Source organism: Conger conger, chromosome 11 (assembly GCF_963514075.1).
Source record: "Conger conger chromosome 11, fConCon1.1, whole genome shotgun sequence".
Lineage (NCBI taxonomy): Eukaryota > Metazoa > Chordata > Actinopteri > Anguilliformes > Congridae > Conger > Conger conger.
In genome coordinates this window covers 5,023,176-5,043,691 of record NC_083770.1, presented here as the reverse complement: position 1 = coordinate 5,043,691, position 20,516 = coordinate 5,023,176, and the positions used below count along the sequence as shown (strand labels likewise).

The following is a 20,516-nucleotide window of genomic DNA, read 5'->3' as shown; positions in this document are numbered from 1 at the left end:
GTGTGTATGAATGGGTGAATGAGAAGCATCAATTGTACAGCGCTTTGGACAAAGGCGCTTAATAAATGCCAGCCATTTAGCATTTAAAATAATAATTTAAAATCCAGGAAAAGAAATCCACCCTTCATCACACCACTAGAGGGTGCTTCACACTAAGCTTCAACAAAAATAGTTGGACATGCAAATAAAACGCTTCCACCTCTATGTTGAAGCATTCTCTTGATCCTTAAATATCTGTACATGCACAATATTTGAAAATCCACCAGGAGACCTCAAAAGGGATTCAATTACTTAAATTTACATTTAAATGCCATCAGAGTGTTTGTTAGATGGTTAGAATTTGTTTCATTTTTTAAATTATTATATAATGATATCCACAATCCAAGAATCATCAAACATGGTTGTCGCCTTTGAAGTTAGGTAGCCTCCTCTGAACATTATGTCACAAAGCAAGATTTTCATCAAAAGTATCAAATGTGTATTCTTTACTTCATAACTATGAATCACTGATGATGAAAAAAAGCCCAATGGAATTCAACTGGATTTCCTAATAGAAAACACCACAAATCACAGACGACACATGTTTATTAATAATGCGTTTAGTATAAATGTAATTTTCCTATTCCACCACTCTCTGGGGGGAAAAGGTTTTTAAAGGAATGTGAATAAAAAAATATTTCATAGTTCTCTCCAAGGTGTGTTGTATTAATTGTTCCACAATCATTTGAAAAAAAGAAAAGTGCATAAATATAATATATTGTAAAATAATAAAATAATTTTAATATACACTCAGTGAGCACTTTATTAGGTATTTATTAGACTCTTTTTTTTTTTTTTTTTTTTTGCAAACTCTAGAAACTAGTGTGCATGTTCAGATCAGCAGTTTCTGAGATACTCAAACCACCCTGTCTGGCACCAGCAATCATTCCACAGTCAAAGTCACTCAGATCAAATTTTTTCCCCATTCTGATGCCTCCGGTATCTACATGATTGTACGCATTGCACTGCCGCCACACAACTGGCTGATGAGATAATCGCATGAATATATAGGTGTAATAAAGTAAAAATGTTCCTAATAAAGTGCTCGGTGAGTGTATCTCAAATGATTAGTGCCAGCTTAATGCCTTATTGCAGAATATATTATTACAAACAGAAATACAAATACCAACATATTGGAAACTAGTAATAATAAAAATATTTATACATGAATGATATATATTTTTGTGCTCAAATAAATATTCCTTTTTATATTTGAACATGCATTCATTTTAATGTAAGGTTCTGCTGTTTGGTTTTTGAATGATAATGCCGGTCTTTACTGATACCAACACAAAAACTGAATGTATTATCAATCAAAGTATCTATTCCTTATAACATGTTAAAATACTTCCCTCTTGAGCTGGGCACTCCTCAGATGCAGAGTGACAGGATCTCATCATTTTTCATCGTGTTTCATCCTCCTTGCACTGCATATATGCATTTACTGAATGCTAAAACACCAAATAGAGAAGTGAAATAGAAAGTGGATAGAAATAAACCCCATAGTCACATTGTCTTTTTATGGAACTGTAATTGATTTCCCTCATTGTCATTGTTTGGAGCAGGTCCAAGTCCTCAGTTTGTGATAGCAGAACCAGGTTAGCTCAAAGAGTCAATCTCTTGAAGTAATAAAATGCAGTCAAAAGGGACTCTTTGGGTGCCCAAGCATTTTTCTTGGACATTACTGAAGACTGGCCTACTCTTCATCCTCTTCTCGGTTGGTATACACCCCGGCTTCCCACCGGACGGCCATATTGCTTTGCCGGCGGGTGACACGCGTTGCCTCCAGAACCTGCCAAAAACCACAAGACAGGTGTTGGTAAACCAAATCATTCAGTCTATATCGGCAGATATAAAGCCATGTCTAAAATACAGTCCGTATTTACTGTAGGAGAATAAGTCACTGGCCTTTGAAAAGGTAGTGGCTGAAATCTTATGTTCATCTGCATGAAAGTATTATAATTGTGAATGATAATAATTAATAATAACAATATATTATTTCAATTGTCTCTACAGAACAGTTCAAAATATGAATCAACAGATTTACTTTAAACATATGGACAGTGCTTGCATGCAATATTAATATATAGTCCCCTCCAAAAGTATTGGAACAGCAAGGTCAATTCCTTTGTTTTTGCTATACACTGAAGACAATTGAGTTTGAACTCAAAAGATGTACATGGTAACATATCCAAATTTAAGCTTTTATTTCCTGGTATATTTATCTAGATTTGTTAAATAGCTTTGAACATTTTTTTGGTGAGCAAACATATTGGAACATGTGACTGAGAGATTGATTGGTTAAACTCTGTCTACTCTTTGTTTTAGACTTGGATTTTGCCTGTGAAGACTGAATTTGTGTTAGAAAAGATAAAGTAAGATTAAGATTTTCTCTCTTTGAGAGAAAAGCAAGCTGTTTTGAAGCTTAGAAAAGGGGGGAAATTGCACAGGCATTGGGTATAGCTTGCACAACAACTTGGAATGTCCTGAAAAAGAAAGAAACTACTGGCGTTGTCAGGGTTGGAGGTAGTACTGATGGTGGCCACCAGGGGGGCTTATTACTTTCACCTGGTGGTCGTTAGTGCCTACTTGATGTCTACCTCCTGAAGGTATTTAAAGCCCTCATTTCCCCTCAGTCTCCGCTTTGGTGTCCACTGTTCGCTCTGGCTCAAAGCTGGTAAAGCACACGGTAGACTCGGTAACCAAATGAGTCAGGTATCGTGCTGGTGTGGTTTCGTTTCTCTATTGAAAGAAAAAGGTAAGGAAGGCGCTCAGCTCGTTAGTGCAGTGTGCACAAGCAGACGCCTTCCTAAAGGTTCTTTGGTTCTTTGTTTCGTTTTGTTTTCGGCTCGTGTGAGTCCGTGGGTGAGGGACGTTGTCCCCGGTATTTTGTATTTTGGTTTGTGTGTTTTTTCGGAGCTGCGACTCCTGAGTCTTTATTTTCGTTAGCCCAGTCTTTTATACTGGGTTGTACTTTTATTTTGGGTTTTCCCCGGTCCGGGCAGTAGTGCTAGCCTTTACGCACTCATTTTTCGTTTGTGATTTTCGCCCTGGTTTTGGAGGGTAGTTTTTATTTCCTGAGCCGTTATTTGGGGCTCTTTCTTTTATTTGTGCGGAGTTGTCTCCGTGTACAGTGCTGTCTCCTCTACCCCCCCGGGGTCTTAGTGGCGGGCTCGTTTGTGGGTCCGCTTACAAGGGGTCACCCCCTTAGTCGCACCTGGCTCTCCGCACCTCCTCAACCTCACAGAACACCAAAGCCACCATGGAGAGGCCAGCGACTAGTGTGGGAGGGGATTCTCCTCTGGAGGCGGTTGTAGCCGCCCAGCAGGCTGCTCTGGTTAGGCAGGAGCAGGAATTATTGATGTTGCGTGCACAACAAACTGCCACTGCCGAGCAGCAAACCAGGGTATTTCAACGGCAGGATGAGATATTAACTAGGTTAGACCAACAGCAGGAGGTATTGTTCGGACTCGCCGAGACGTTCCGGCAATTAGCCAGCGAGTTTCGGTCTTCTCCAACACCCGCACCCATCTCTGACACCTCCCAATCGTCCCTTCCCCCCCAAGTAACCACTCCTACTTACCAACCCATTACACCGGTGGTTAGGGAGCCCAAGCTCCAGCTCCCTTTACGGTATGGTGGCGAGGCAGGGAAATGTAGGGGGTTCCTCTCCCAGTGCCTCATTTTTTTTAAATCTCAACCCTCACGTTTTACCACGGAGGATGCTCGGGTAGCGTTCATTCTATCGCTGTTGACGGGGACGGCTCTGGCCTGGGCAGACCCGCTGATTTGTGGTCAGGCTCCCCTCATGAATGACTCCCAGCTCCTAATGCAGGAGATGACGCGTGTCTTTGACCACGACATCACGGGTAGAGAGGCGGCATCTCGGTTAACATGGATAAAGCAGGGTGCCCGGAGTGTTGCCGAGTTTTCCGTTGAGTTTCAGGCTCTGGCAGGTGAGACGGGGTGGGCAGACGACCCGCTCATAACCTTGTTCACTAGCGCGTTATCTGACCCAGTCCGGGATGCCCTGGCCACCATGGAGCCACCGGGGAGTTTAGGCGCGCTAATATCCGCGGCTATCCGCATTGACAACCGGGTTCGTGAACGGGCGAGGGAGAGAGCGGGCAAGGGAGGTCAGTTCAACTGGCCTATTCCGTCCTCTCCAGGCAAGGCTGTCAGTACGGTGGGGGGACAAGACACACACACGGGGGAGGAACCTATGCAGGTGGACAGCGCTAATCTGGTGCGCCCTAAGAAACGTCCCTGGAAAGAGGGATTGTGTTTCTTTTGTAGGCGGCCTGGGCACCTAGTTAGAAACTGCCCCGACCTGAAGGGAAAAGCGCAGTCCCACTAGTGGAGCGAAAGGCACTAGTGGGACTGGTGAGAGGTATCAGCTTTCGCACGTTTCTCCCCATCAACTTGACGTGGAAGGGGGGTGGAGTTAGGGCAGACGCCTTTATTGATTCCGGGGCAGTTGACAATTTTATCGACCGACAGTGGGCGAAACACCACAGACTGCCGGTTCGGTCGTTGCCACAGCCCCAATCCATCACGGCGCTGGACGGTCGTCCGTTGGGGTCCGGGGTTGTGCGTCAGATGACTGAGCGGGTGGTAATGCGGATTCCGTTTCTGGGGCACCGGGAGCGCATTTATTTTTTTTTGGTGGAGTCTCCGGCGTACCCGATTGTACTAGGTCACGTGTGGTTAATAAAACATCAACCCCAAATAAACTGGGGAGACCGGAGCAATCCGGTGTCCCGGTGGGGCCCGCAGTGCGCTAATCACTCTGAGCAGACGCACACTCCCGCAGCTCCACCCGTAGAGACCGATATAGACTCCGAGGGGGACGAGGGGGAGGCTAGGGAGTTCCCCAGCGTTCAGGCTAGTCCTCAGGTATCGGATGAGCAGGCGGAGAGTCTGGAATGGGATTCCGTCTGTGACTGGAGTCCCCCCGTGGACGAGGGGGAGGTCAGTGACGTCACCGACTGGGACTCTGAGAGATCCGTGCAGGGCTCTGACAGTGGAGATGAGGGGCGGATGATAGGGGCGATTGCGTTTCCTCGCCCGCAGAACGTTCCCAGGGAATATAGGGAGGTAGCGGAGGTGTTTAGCAAACAGCGAGCCACTACGTTACCACCGCACCGACCCTATGACTGTGCCATTGAGTTATTCCCTGGAACATCTCCACCTAGGGGGTCGTTGTATTCGTTGTCGGCACCGGAGAGCAAAGCTATGAACGAATACATTCGCGAGGCATTAGCTAACGGGTTTATTAGACCATCTACGTCACCAGCGGGGGCCGGGTTCTTTTTTGTGAAGAAAAAGGACGGGAGCCTGAGACCCTGCATAGATTATAGAGGGTTGAATACGATAACCCGTAAAAATAGGTATCCCCTACCGCTAATGAACTCCGCGTTTGAGCGCCTGCAATCTGCATCGGTCTTTACTAAACTCGACCTCCGTAATGCGTACAATCTTGTACGCATACGCGAGGGCGATGAGTGGAAAACGGCGTTTAATACCCACACAGGGCATTACGAATATCTAGTCATGCCGTTCGGTCTCACTAACGCCCCCGCAGTATTTCAGGCGCTGGTGAATGATGTGCTCAGGGAGATGTTGGAGAAATTTGTGTTCGTCTACCTGGACGATATTTTAATATTCTCCAACAATCTCACCGAACACATTCAGCACGTGACCCAGGTCCTCACACGTCTTTTGGAGGCTCGCCTATTTGTCAAGGCGGAGAAATGCATTTTTCACGCGAATACCGTGTCTTTTCTTGGGTTTATTGTGTCTGAGGGGAGAATCGAAATGGACCCAACTAAGGTAGCGGCTGTTAAGAACTGGCCTACTCCTGCGTCAATAAAGCAGGTTCAAAGGTTTTTAGGGTTTGCAAATTTTTATCGCCGTTTTATCAGAGGTTTTAGCACGGTGGTTGCGCCCATCACTGCGCTTACCAAGAAGACGGTGCCAGCGCGCTTTGTGTGGAACTCTCGTGCGGAAGCGGCGTTCGCGGAGTTAAAAGAGAGGTTTTGCACGGAACCCATCTTAATAACCCCGGATCCTTCGCGCCCATTTATTGTGGAGGTGGATGCCTCCGAGCTGGGGGTGGGCGCCGTTCTTTCCCAACGGTCTCCCCTAGACCAAAAAGTGCATCCCTGTGCGTTTTTTTCTCGGTCCTTGTCCCAGACCGAGAGAAATTACGACGTGGGAGACAGGGAACTGCTGGCGGTCAAGTTAGCTCTGGAGGAGTGGCGTCACTGGCTGGAGGGGGCGGAACACCCGTTCACTGTATGGACTGACCACAAAAATTTAGAGTACATACAGACGGCCAAGACACGGAACTCGCGGCAGGCCCGCTGGGCCCTATTTTTTGCACGCTTTTCATTTACCCTGACCTACCGTCCCGGTTCCAAAAACACAAAACCCGACGCCCTCTCCAGGGTGTTTGATAACACTGACAGGGAGCACACTCCTCAACCTATCATCCCTGAGGAGCAAATAGCGGCGCCAGTGGTTTGGGGGGTGGAGGCGGCGGTGCGAGGAGCGTTGCGCCTCGAGCCGGATCCAGGAGGGGGTCCACCTCATTGCCTTTTCGTGCCCGCGGGGGTTCGGTCTCAGGTACTGCAGTGGGGACATGCCTCACGGCTGGCAGGGCATCCCGGGGTTCACCGCACTAAGGACTTCTTGTCAAGGCGGTTCTGGTGGCCCGGGATGGAAAAGGACGTTCGGGAGTTTGTGGCCGCGTGTCCAGTCTGTGCCCGTAGTAAGGGATCGCACCAACCTCCCTCAGGGCTATTACGTCCCTTACCGGTCCCGAGACGTCCGTGGAGTCACGTGGCCCTTGACTTTATTACGGGGTTGCCGTCATCTGATGGCAATAAGGTGATCTTGGTAGTGGTTGACCGATTTTCTAAGGCGGCTCATTTTGTGGCACTACCGAAACTACCGTCGGCGGCGGGGACCGCAAGGTTAGTAGTCGACCACGTCTTCAGACTACATGGTCTGCCCCAGGACGTGGTGTCCGACCGCGGACCCCAGTTCGCATCTAGGTTTTGGCGTGTGTTCTGCGCCTTGTTAGGGGCCTCAGTAAGTCTGTCCTCGGGCTTTCATCCTGAGACCAACGGGCAGACGGAGCGCACTAACCAGACGCTTGAGAACACACTGCGATGCTTAGCCGCGGCCAACCCCACGTCCTGGAGTCGTCAGCTCGCGTGGGCCGAGTACGCACACAACACTCTGCGCAACGCCTCCACCGGGTTCTCACCCTTCGAGGCTCAATTTGGGTACGTGCCGCCATTGTTCCCGGAACTGGAGAAGGGGGCCGAGGTGCCCTCCGCGGAGGCTTTTGTTCGGCGGTGCCGAGGCACCTGGATAAAAGTACGGGCGGCACTCCTACGGGCTACTGCTACCCAGAAGCGACTGGCCGACAGACATCGCCGGTCGGTCCCTGCCTACAGGGTAGGGCAGAGGGTGTGGCTGTCCACTCGCGATCTGCCATTGCGAGTGGAGTCGCGGAAGCTCGCCCCCCGCTACGTGGGTCCATTCCGTATTGTTAAAAGGATCAACCCAGTTACTATGAGACTCCAACTGCCCCGGTCCATGAGGATCCACCCCACCTTCCACATCTCACGCCTTAAACCGGTGCTCACCAGCGTGCTGGCCCCGGCGGAGGTTCCTCCACCGCCTCCACGGTTAGTTGACGGGGGTACGGCCTACACGGTGCGCCGCATCCTGGCTGAGCGTCGCGTGGGCAGGGGTAGACAGTACCTTGTGGACTGGGAGGGCTATGGTCCTGAGGAGCGCTGTTGGGTTCCCACTAGGAACATTCTGGATCCAGAACTCATCCATGAGTTCCGCAGGCGGGGGGCTGAAGGAGCGTCTGGGGCCGCTCCTTAGAAGGGGGGTCCTGTCAGGGTTGGAGGTAGTACTGATGGTGGCCACCAGGGGGGCTTATTACTTTCACCTGGTGGTCGTTAGTGCCTACTTGATGTCTACCTCCTGAAGGTATTTAAAGCCCTCATTTCCCCTCAGTCTCCGCTTTGGTGTCCACTGTTCGCTCTGGCTCAAAGCTGGTAAAGCACACGGTAGACTCGGTAACCAAATGAGTCAGGTATCGTGCTGGTGTGGTTTCGTTTCTCTATTGAAAGAAAAAGGTAAGGAAGGCGCTCAGCTCGTTAGTGCAGTGTGCACAAGCAGACGCCTTCCTAAAGGTTCTTTGGTTCTTTGTTTCGTTTTGTTTTCGGCTCGTGTGAGTCCGTGGGTGAGGGACGTTGTCCCCGGTATTTTGTATTTTGGTTTGTGTGTTTTTTCGGAGCTGCGACTCCTGAGTCTTTATTTTCGTTAGCCCAGTCTTTTATACTGGGTTGTACTTTTATTTTGGGTTTTCCCCGGTCCGGGCAGTAGTGCTAGCCTTTACGCACTCATTTTTCGTTTGTGATTTTCGCCCTGGTTTTGGAGGGTAGTTTTTATTTCCTGAGCCGTTATTTGGGGCTCTTTCTTTTATTTGTGCGGAGTTGTCTCCGTGTACAGTGCTGTCTCCTCTACCCCCCCGGGGTCTTAGTGGCGGGCTCGTTTGTGGGTCCGCTTACAAGGGGTCACCCCCTTAGTCGCACCTGGCTCTCCGCACCTCCTCAACCTCACAGGCGTACTGAGAAACAGACATATAACAGGTCGACCAAGGAAAACAATGGCAGTTGCTGACAGAAACATTGTGAGAGCTGTGAAGAAAACCCCCAAAACATCAGTCAGTGACATCACAAACAATCTTCACAGGGCAGGGATGAAGGTATCTCAATCAACCGTTTGAAGAAGACTTAGAGAGCAGCAATATAGAGGCTATACCAAAGGATGCAAACCACTCATCAGTAGTAAGAATTGTAAAGCGAGATTACAATTTGCAAAGAAGTACAGAGATCTGGAAAAGTTCTGGAACAATGTTTTATGGACTGATGAGACCAAGATTAGCCTCTACTAAAGTGATGGAAAGGCCAAAGTGTGGAGAAAGAAGGGATCTGCTCATGATCCAAAAGTGTTATTTACTTTCATTTACTTAAATACTCTCTGTTCCAATACTTTACACCAAAAAATTAGGTTGTCTGATGCCAAAGGTGACCCCAAATGTATTCAGTGTATTGGGAAAAACAAAGGAGTTGACCTTGCTGTTCAAATACTTTTGCTGTTCAAATACATCTCTTAAAGGTCAGGTTCAATGGTAGATCTTGGTAATAGAAAAACAGTTGCCATCTTATTAGTCATTAATGAAAACAGACCAGAGACCCTTGGACTTGGCTTGCTTTCAAGATTTACACCCACTGCGCTATGGGCCTGCATGACTGATGAATCAACATGGCAGGATAGCAACGGGTAGTGACTCACTCTATTGTCCTCCATCTTCTCTTTCCGCTTTACTTGATGAGTCTCATAGTCGTCCATGAGAGTCTGCATGAAGTTTTTGGGACGCTGGCTGGCCTCAGAGCCATCGCTGCTCACGTCGGAGAGAACGGGTGAACTAGGGCAATCCTGGGTAAATGCAACACAGTGGATCTTGCCTATTCACAACAGAGGAAATAAAGAGAAGGAATTATCACTGGAGTGTGTTTTTTTTGTTGTATTGTTGTTGTTTTTTTGGCACAAGGTATTAAATATAATTTTTTATGATTTCATGTAATGAGAATATGTGACTTATTTTAGCATCAGCATTAGCCTTGAAATGCTTTTAAATTACAAAAGCTTTCCAATAAAGTGGTCATTTTTGATATTACATTACAGTCATTTAGCTGACTTACATAGTTAATTAGACTATGCAGGAGCCAATACCCCCCAAGGAGCACTGCACTGATCTTATTTTAGCTTATTTTAACTATTCTGAATGGGACTTCTAGATGGCTTAGTCATTTCTTTAATACTTTGACCTTTGATAGTTTAGCTGTTGCTCTTCTGCATACCTCTGTTGTAATTCATGGTTATTTGCATTACTGTCAGCTTCCTGTCAGCTTCGACCAGTCTGACCCGTCTCCTCTAACATCTATGATTAACAACACGTTTCTGCCCGCAGAACTGCTGCTCACTCAATGTTTTTTTCCCCCGCACCATTCTCTGCAAAATCTAGAGACTATTCTGCGTGAAAACCCCAGGAGATCAGCAGTTTCTGAGATACTCAAACCACCCTGTCTGGCACCAACAATCATTTCAAGGTCAACGTCACTGAGATTGGATTTCAGCTGAACTTCCTGACCACATCCGCATGCTTTTATGCATTTAGTTGCTGCCATATGATTGGCTGATTAAATATTTGCATTAACAAGCTGGTGTATATGGCATTTCGAGCTAGGAACAATTAATCAAGACAGGGAAATCAGGAAATCTAACAGCTTCATACTATAATGTCCAAAGGCTCACCTGGTGCTGTCTTTGCAGTCACAACCAATCTTGTGGGAATGTTGGCGGTTCTCTCCTTGCGGCTGGCAACGGTGTTCTGCCGTTGCCTCTTCAGTTCCTGCTCACGCTCTTCTGCTGCTCGGATCTCCTGTTCGATTCGTGACAGAGTTCTCTGCTTGTGGGAGCGCAGCCTGAAGGGTCCTGAGCTGACCTCGGTTTCGCGGGGTCGTGTCATGGAGGCTGTGCTTCTCAGCTCGGCCACGTCGGAGTACTTACTGAAATAGCTGAACTCCTGCTTGCCACCTGTCTGAGGGGACTGGATGAAGCCTTTACCATTGCTGCTCTCTGAGGATTCTCCCACATGTGTTTCATGGTGCATTTCCTCATCTCTCTCAGGGTTGGGAAGGGACTCTTTTGGGGACTCTGTTAATGCAGACTCAAAGGCTTGCTGGATGGCATGATGCTCGGTGGGCTCCTCTGTCAGGGAGGTCCCGGGATAGGATGGGGACATGCCAGACTCACTTTGCGGTGCACTTCCACCCATCTCACCATTGACAGGTGAGGTGGCCTGTGGGGTAGCAGGAAGGGAAAAATCCCCCAGAGAATTTTCCAGGAAGGAACTTGTAGCCTCATTCGAGGTCCCACTATCACTCACGTTGTCCATGCGTAAGTCATTGGACAGGAGCTCCTGCGGGGCTGTGTCCCGGGACTGGACCGAGAGCTCATCCAGTCCGGAATCAATCTCCTCGTTGTGACAGGAACTGTTTGCTGAAGACAATTCTAGATCCTCCAGGAGAGTCACAACAGTTTGGGCACAAGTGAAGTCTCCACAATTTTCCTGCATCTCATTTCTCTCATTCAACTTATTCTCAATCCTTGCTTGCTCAGTGCCAATGTCTGTTGGATGATCATCAACTGACTGGGTTTTCACTTCAGTAGCCTTTTCCCAAGTGGACATTTCCTGGTGTGTTGCCTCTGCTCCTGCAGAACAAAGCTCATGTGTTGCTTCTATCTGAAGGTCTTCCTTCTTGATATTTTCCACCAGTATGAAGGAAACATCTGTCTCTGCAGGCAATTCCTGTTGGACATTTGAAGATTCGAGCTTCTTCTGCTTTCTCTCCTGATACTTTCGGTGTGATTCCAGCTGTTCTGGATCCAGGTCTTCTTCAATTGTTTTTATCTGAGGTGGGTTCCACCATTTTGTTGCTATCCCTGGATTTTTCTTAACAGCTTGACTATGGATAAGCTCTTGCCTCTCCCTCTCTAGCTCATCCATCTCCTCACTGTCTCTGACCTTCTTCACACGTACAGGCTCCTTTTCTGAACTGCAGTCAAAAAGCTTTGAAGGCTTTTTCTCTTCCTGAAAGGCCCGGAGTTCGAAGCGGGCCTCTTTCTTGAGAGTTGTTAGTGCCTTGCAATCATGACCTACCATTTCTAAATGACCAACAGGATTTCTGTGATCAGAATCTTCATCAGTACAAGCTATTTTCTTCCCTTCTGCCACATCAGTTTTGATATGTGCAGTTTGTATATCAGGGACCAAAGCAGATGGCTCAGAATCACTGGTATCAATTGCTGTTAACCCAGAGGAAGAAGGTCTGCTTGAGTTTATTCCAAACACTGAATCACTCATGTTTTCTTCCAGTGCCATTTTCCCCATGGCGACTGCCTCCATAGAGTCCTGCCTGTCTGTGAAGCCATTCTGGTCATTTGTGGGAGAGCAGACAAGCTGATTTTCTATTTGGGTGTTGTGAAAAGGAGCTTCCATTTTACCTAGATCTGACAGCAATTCAAGGGAAAGTGTCACAATCTATGCTTCTGTCATTCAACAGCTCAGAGTACTCCTTTGAGAGCTTGGATAGGATATCTGAAAGACAAAGATGTATCCAATTTGTCAAAAAAGTCTCACATATGAATGTACATCATCGTCACACAGGGTAAAAATGCCTGTACAACACATGCTGAATGCAGAGGATAACGGATACCTTCACCTCTGCTGAAGGCACTTGGATCTAAGACATCTCGAATCAATGAGAGGAACTTTCAATCTCAGGCCCAACGCCAATGCTAATAGAATAATCCACTATAAGGAGGAAATAGGTACTGTTGTTCCCAAATGCCCTGTATGCTGTTAAACACCTAATTCAGGTGTCACCACACCAATGGTCATGTTCAATGTTAATTCTGTTGGAACCACTCACTGTTGGAGCAATGTCCTGCAGCTCCTGAAAGGCAACCATAGCACATACACAGAAGTATATACAGTACCAATATAGTCATACAAGTCTTATTTCAATTGTTTTTAAAACATTACTTTTCTTTTAAACTTTATATTTGACATCAAATTAATTTCAAGTGATCCAAGAATCTTTGTAAATTGGTCTTCTTGAAGGAATCTGTTATAGTAAACGTCACAAATAATGACTGATATAACAAACACAAAAGAGTGCACATGACTATATCATGAGAACATTCATGAGAACATTTAGTAGTGTATTTAATTGAAGTTTAGCTACTACACAACCATACTGCTTGCAGATGTCATAGGCAATGTATATCATATTGTCCAGCATTGAATTCTAGTAGAATGTATGAATTAAATTTGTCCTCTAGATCACGGAAAAGGCTCTTAATATTTCTGAATAATAAAAAAAAATGAAATATGTGATGAAGGTAGTTTTAATTTTCCAATCCATGCATCCCTCCCTCCAAAAAAACGTGTTTGATCTTAACACAAAAAGAGGCAGCAGGCGAAAGGAAAAAATCCTGTGGAGAAAACTGGGAGCGAATTATGGGCGTACTCCACCTAGGGGAATGAGTCAACCCAGGAAGACGAGGATTTTTCCACCAGACAGTGCAGCGTCTTCTCCAGCTCCTGGTACATCCTTTTGGTTTTGGCATTGGTCTGGGGGTGGAAGCCGGAAGACTTTGCCGGTGCTTTGGCACCGATAAGTGCACAGAATAATTTCCAGAAGCAACTAGAGAACTGAGGGCCACGGTCCGTGGTCACCTCCGGGGGCAGGCCGTGCAGACTGAAGACATGGAGGAACTGGAGTTCCGCTCTCTCTTTAGCTTGGGCTGTGCTATGAAGTGAACAAACTTTGGAAACCGGTACACAATGATGAGGATCACACACGTCCCCTTGGACACGGAACAGATAGGGCCCGGAGGAGGCCCTTCGGCCACTGGTTACTTGGGACATGCAGCGATTAATTCAGCATGGATGAGGGACACGGGACACAGACAATGGCGCGAGAGAAAATATCGCGAGAGAAAAAAGTAATTCTGGAAAATAATTATTAAGTTCCTAAGTTAGATTTGATTGATAAAAGCAGGGGAATATAACAGGTTTGCCAGCATCCAACCTTTGCCTGTTTAACCAGCCTGAAATTCAATAAAGTATTTTATTGGAGATTCTGTAAGTTCGCTATTGGGTCCATTGTTCTGAAGCCTGACAAAAACTAAGGTTTATTTACTGATGAGTCCAAAATTAACCTCTACTAAAGCGATGGAAAGGCCAAAGTGTGGAGAAAGAAGGGATCTACTCATGATCCAAAACATACAAACTTATCTGTGAAGCCCAGTGGAGGAAGTGTCATGGCTTGGGCTTGCATGGCTACTTCTGGAGTGGGCTCACTAATCTTTATTGATGATAGAACTCATGATGGTAGCAGCAGGATGAATTCAGAAGTCTACAAAAACATTATGTCTGCCAACTTATGTATAAATGTATCCAAACTACTTGGGAGGAACTTCATAAGGGAGAAATACTAAAGGTGCTATGTTCTAAGGAGTTTAACACATCTAGGTGTAAATACCAGGTAATAAAAGCTGAAATTCTGAACTCTTGTCTTGCGTTCATCTTTAGAAGAGGGGCAGTATAAAGTTAAAGGATAAGAAGATATTCCTGACCAGATCGGTGAGTTAGCAGTGATGTTACACAACTACAGTCATAACAGAAGGCATCATTGCTACTTCAGCTCTGTCCAACTAACCAGAGGTAGCTATCCGACTTAAAATATTTAATTTTAATATGATGGACAAACTGTAACATTAGCTAATCAACTAGAGCTAGCTAAGTTTGATGATTCGTCTGCCAACTAAAATGCAACTGACAATGGAAACTGAAGCATATTTTCTTTCATTTACAATAACACCATATAACTAAGCAGCCTAACCCAACTAGCTAGCTAAGATAAATGACATATCACAAGTTACAAGTTACAAGCAGGCCAATAACCACTGGCGCTGACTGACAGAAGCTAAACTAACAGTGTTTCTGAATCAATGTGATGAGTAAGCATAATGATTACTGATTGGTTGAGGCAGGGGCTCATGCAGCCATAGCATCACCAGTTCCTCATGTGACGAGGCCTCACTCCACTGTAGGTTCAGTCAGTCTGGTCAGAAAGGAAGAGAACAATCTTTGGTCTAGTCTCCAAATGACAGAGCTACACAAGTTTGTATGCAATTGGCTTACAGCTAACTAGATTGCTGGCTACTTCTCAGCTAACAATTATAAATTTCCATAGCTTCGCTAGCTAGCCATAATTGCCACTGTTATCTTGTGCATAATGTATTCAAATGTTTTGCCGCATGTAATAGTTCTGAGGACGTACTTTAAGTGTAAGTTAAATGTTGGAAACTAGACTATATATGACAATGAAAAGTATTTCTCAAAAAGCCGATGTACCCAAATAGCAAGCAGCTCTGGGCCAGTTGGTGCAGCAAAGTCCCTCGCTGTCTCAGTAGCTAGCCTACTTTTGGGAGTAGCCTATAGCAGCTTGTTGGCAAACAGTTAGACTTCACACAATCCCTTATGAAAAATAAGTTAAGTACCTTTTAAAGCATAGTATACTTTTGGCATGCTGTCAAGAAGTAGAACATGCTTTACTTATAGAACACCTTTTAGTACACTCCCTAATAGAAAAAGTAGTACAGTTTCATACTGGAGTCATATGCATGTCCACTTCTATTATGCAGCCAAAATAAATAAACAATAGAAATAAATAGAAGAAATAAACATCAAACTACAAGAAAAATACACACATTTTAGCAATGAAAACAGGAAATCCAATTCCGCAAACAACTCAAAACAATGGAGTCAATACCAACAGGAGAATACAATGTTTGACATTGGCAGGGAAATTTGGCACATTTCACTTGGGACCTCACCCACCTAATCAGCTGTGCTGCTCATCCCTCAAATACACGAATGGGACATCAGACTTTACAATGATATAAGATACAATGCTAATAATACAATGGCAACACAGATATGATCGACCAAACAGAGGAGTTTATAAAAACACTTACAATGCTAGTCTATACATACCTAGGTCTATACCAGCTGCATTTAAACTTTTTTACTTTTGTATTTTGACTTGGCAGGCGTACAGTATATTTCATTCATACATTGATAATCTTCAAATGGTGCAAAAATAATCATTGGTATACTACTTTGCAAAACTATGAGGGTATTCTATGCATGTCTGTGAGTTGACAAAGCAACAGTGTCTGCAATATGTTGAAATTAAAGGAAAACTGTTCCCAGAAGTTCCCAGTTTTAGTGTTCAGATATACTCTGATTAAACAGTATGATTTAGAAGGATGGAATGGCTTAATGTTGCCTTTTGGCTGGGTGTGTCGGCCTAATATTTCTTATAAATGATTCAATTGTTGTGGGAAACATTTTTTTGTGATGACTTCAGAGACAGTGACTTTGTACACAGTAAAAATGAATTGAGAATATGGAGTGTCAAATATTAAACTGAAAGCTTCCCATTTTAGGTGCCTTGTTTTCTGAAAGAAGCATTGCTTTGTTTTTATTACTTAAAGGTACAATAGGTAATTTTGGACTCCTAACCGTCAAGAGAGGAATTGCAGCAACAAACAAGCTCAAACCACAACACTGTTCATCCCTCCCCCTTCACTGTGAATGCGCGGACGTTGAAACGCCATTGGCTGTGGCAATTAGAACCCATTTTCAACCAGTGAGCTTGAAATATTGCACAGCTATACAATGTTTTGGCACAGAGTATCAGTCCATCAACTGTATATTTTGAAACCCAAATTTAAGGACCGTATACAGGCAGAGGGTGAATCAACATTTTCAATGGTATCTTGTAACAACGTTTTAACACAAGAATCTTACCTATTGCATGCATGAGCTATGAGCTGCTCAGCAATTTGAAAGCACAAACCTAGCCTATGCATCTGGTACTTAATGCTAGTGTTTAAATGGCTAGAACAAGAATAGTTGTCTGTTAACTATTCGACAACTAGACAATAAAGTTGCCCATATGTTTACAGATCACATTTTGTTTTTGGTTTGTCATACTGCAGGGTAGGCCTGTTTGATTTCTTACAGCATTATAGTCAAAGCAATCCAAACCAGTCCACTGGTCATAGACAAGCTTTTATAAAAACTCCTCAATTTAGTCAATTATTCACAACAACACAAACATCTCTTAAAGTATTTATTCTATAAAATTCATAAAATTGTTATACCTGCGTATTTTCACACCAAAGTTTTTTTCCATCCACTTCCTAGAAAATTATTTGAATTTAGATTTTACGTTATTGCGTACCTGTGGGTGTGTAGATCAATCAAATGTCTGTCAATTTTCCATTCCCCACTAATCAATATCCTTTTCACACGGTGGCACGCCTCCTCATTTCACGTTTCCCTCTTCACTTGATGTCAGTGAAATCTACTCCCTGTCCATTGTCCCCGAAAGATCTTTTGTATGTGTCATATGGTGGAAGTGCTGCTCTAATTTCCATTTCAGATTGTCTTCAAAGTTACACTGGGAATGGATGACAGCTCACATTTGGCAGCCAATCACGGATATGTGTTTACTCTGTCCATTAAATGGCCTCCTTTTTATGTTAACAAACATTTTTAAATTTGGTTCTGTCAAGTTCTTGAAGTAAAACATTTAAAACCCTATATTTCATGTGCTGCTCATTAAACAATATTGTGCAGAAAAATGGCTGTTTTTAGGAAAAGCTTTATCAAACAGTACAAAGCTCAGAGACCATCTGCATGTCCCACCCGTCTCCCGCCTTCTTGCCCTCTCTCCACAATGATTTGGTCAACAGAGGAAACTGACCCCTGGGTCTCTTTGTGCTGAAAGAATCACAAACTGTACAAAGGAAAGGTGTGGCACTCATAATCAGTGTATTGCGTAACAGCCAGCCACTTGATTTTGCTCTTCATCTAGGCTCACACATACATGCAAACACACACACACACACACAGACACACACACAAACATTTCTTATCTGATTTTGACAGACTGAAATCTCCTTCAGTGCCTTATCTGTTTGGACAAGCAGTGTTGTCTACTTAAAAGTGTTGTCCAAGGACAAACAGAAGTCACTGTTGTGGAAGCAGCATTATCTATGACAGCACTGATGCTGCTGTTCCAGTACAAAGGATAGCGGAATAATTTTATTTAAGGAATTTAGCTATGGAGGGCATTGCATCTTCTGTTTTTTACAAAACATAAAATGTCTTATAATATGTTCTTTACACTGCTATCTTGGGTTGGGAACAGAGAACCGGTTCCAAATGATCCAAAATTCCAAGAACCAGGTAACCAGTAAGAAACAAACAGCCTTGATTTGGTGATTGCAAACTAGGGATGTCACTTTGACCAAAAATCGCACTTCGAATATATCAATTTTAAATACATATTAGTTTGAATATGTTCAAACTTTTGTTTATATACACTCAGTTAGCAATTTATTAGGTATTCATTAGGCTTATTTTTTTAGACTTATTGGTCTTCTGCTGCTGTAGCCTATCCACTTAAGAGGTCTGACACATTGTGTGCATACCACTGTTGTAATGTGTGGTTATTTGCGTTACCGTCACCTTCCTGTCATCTGATATTCAAACCACCCTATCTACCACCAACAATCATTCCACGGTCAATGTGATGTGAACATTAACTGAAGCTCCTGACCCGTATCTACATGATTGTATGCATTGCACTGCTGCCACACAATTGGCTGATTAGATAATCGCATGAATAAGTAGGTGTACATGAGTTGCTAATAATAATGCCCAGTGATTGTATGTATGTGTGCGCATGTCGTAAGTGGAGAGAGATAAGTATGTATGCAAGAGAAAGCAATTGTTTATGAATATGTGAATTGGACAGAATGCATTTTCAGAAACTGTGTGAGAGGCGAACAACAGTAAAAGAAAAAAAGTATAAAAGTGTGTGTGTGTGTGTGTGTGAAAGAGAGCAAATGAGAGAGATTTCAGATAGTGAGTGTAGAGAATGTGTTTCAATGAAAGAGATGTACCGAAACAATGTATTTGTGCAAGTAAGAGATGTACGTCAGAGGCGCTAAGAGATTGTGCACACACCTTTGTGCACTCTAGGAAGGCACTGCATGTAAATGAGCGTGTGAATAGAAGTATTTGTGCGCGCTCTGTGAATGAACCCGTTTAGCACAGGCCTTCCTGATTCTTCCATTTCCCTTGGCTGTAGTCTAACTGTGGCTGAAATGCATGGGACTTCTGCCTTATCCTGAAATGCATGGGACTTCTGCCTTATCCAGACATCCTCTGCTCGGCAGAGTCCGACATCGCATCTGGAAGCGTTTATTTCCCCCAGGGCTCCCGCCACATGTTACACTGTCTCTGAAACATCTTTGCGAAACCAACATGTCGCACGCGGCCACATAGTGTCCAGCACTCTGTATTTGTTTCCTGGTGCCTTGGTCCCGGGTGACTTACATAGTTCACATCTATTGTTCTATACATTCACAAAACACTTCTGAATATTTACTGAAACAATTACGGTTGAGAAATTCACTAAATAGCACAGTAGAGTGCACCTGGGATTCAGAACACAAGCCCAGTTCCCCAATCAGCCTTTCTAACAAAAGGATTTCCTCTCTTCACATGCTGTGGCGTCCGCTCTCACAGGAATTCCTCAAAATAATGCTCTTCCCGGGAGGGGCACGCAAGCCAGCGCCAGCTTTCAGTTAGGGTTTGTGGTAGACTAAGTGAATGGAAACGCACAGGCATCATTCTGTCCTGCTGCTACGCAGGAAAAGAAAAAGGCTACAAAGAACACAGAGCTGCTCAGAGTAGACTCCAATTTCATTCACATTTTTGAGAACCAACGCTGAAGTTCTCTCCTTCTTATACACAAGCCATGAAAATCTTTTAATCTAAAATGTAATACATGAAACTTGGTGTGTCATATGACTCATCAGCATGACTGAAACTTTCACGTTCACAACGATTTTCCTTTTCACGCTGTGAGAAGAAAATAGCGATAAACCATGTCTATTCAAAACAGATTCACGGAAAACAGAACTCCCAGGCTTCTCTTTTCCTGTTATTCGCACTTACCCTGTTCCACTCATCCTGCATCGCTGCTGTCCCGGTTCAGCTTAGTACGCCTCTTTACATCCAAATGCCTGTCCTCTCTCTCTCAGCTCAAGACAAATTCCTTCCTTTGGCTTTTTTGCAGGCAATGACATCATATTCTGAGGGGCCGGACAAGAAGGGGTAGCGCCCCTTCCTTCCAGGCCCGTTCACACAAAGACCCTCTGTGACCGCTGGCCCCCACTTCTGCCCGCCTACCAGGGAGTGGACCCAGCGCTCTGTCACGACGCACACCCCTATGCAGGAAAGCAGTGTCCAGCTCCAGTCGAAGGAGAGGGTGTGTGGGTGTGTGTGTGTGTACGCGTGCGTGTGTGTGTGCGTGCGTGTGTGTGTGTGTGTGTGTGTGTACATGTGTGTGTGCGTGTGTGTGTGTACATGTGTGTGTATGTGTGTGTACATGTGTGTATGTGTGTGTGTATGTGTATGTATGTGTGTGTATGTGTCTGTGTGTGCGTGCGTGCGTGTGTGTGTGTGTGTACATGTGTGTGTGTGCGTGTGTGTGTGTACATGTGTGTGTATGTGTGTGTACATGTGTGTATGTGTCTGTGTGTATGTGTATGTGTGTGTATATGTGCATGTGCATGTGTGTGTACATGTGTGTGTGTGCGTGTGTGTGTACATGTGTGTGTGCGTGTGTGTGTACATGTGTGTGTGTGCATGTGTGTGCACGTGTATG

At 44.8% G+C, this 20,516-nt stretch overlaps 1 protein-coding gene across 1 annotated transcript; it reads right to left on the bottom strand.

The window, feature by feature from the left end:
* Positions 1-567: 567 nt before the first annotated feature.
* On the bottom strand, positions 568-19,952 carry LOC133140874 (A-kinase anchor protein 2-like). The gene is made up of 4 exons (XM_061261147.1): positions 19,805-19,952; positions 10,447-12,292; positions 9,424-9,596; positions 568-1,831 (listed from the first exon to the last, which is right to left on the bottom strand). Exons 2-4 carry the CDS (start codon positions 12,191-12,193, stop codon positions 1,736-1,738), a joined length of 2,016 nt encoding a protein of 671 aa, XP_061117131.1. The 5' UTR covers positions 12,194-12,292; positions 19,805-19,952; the 3' UTR covers positions 568-1,735.
* Positions 19,953-20,516: the final 564 nt, after the last annotated feature.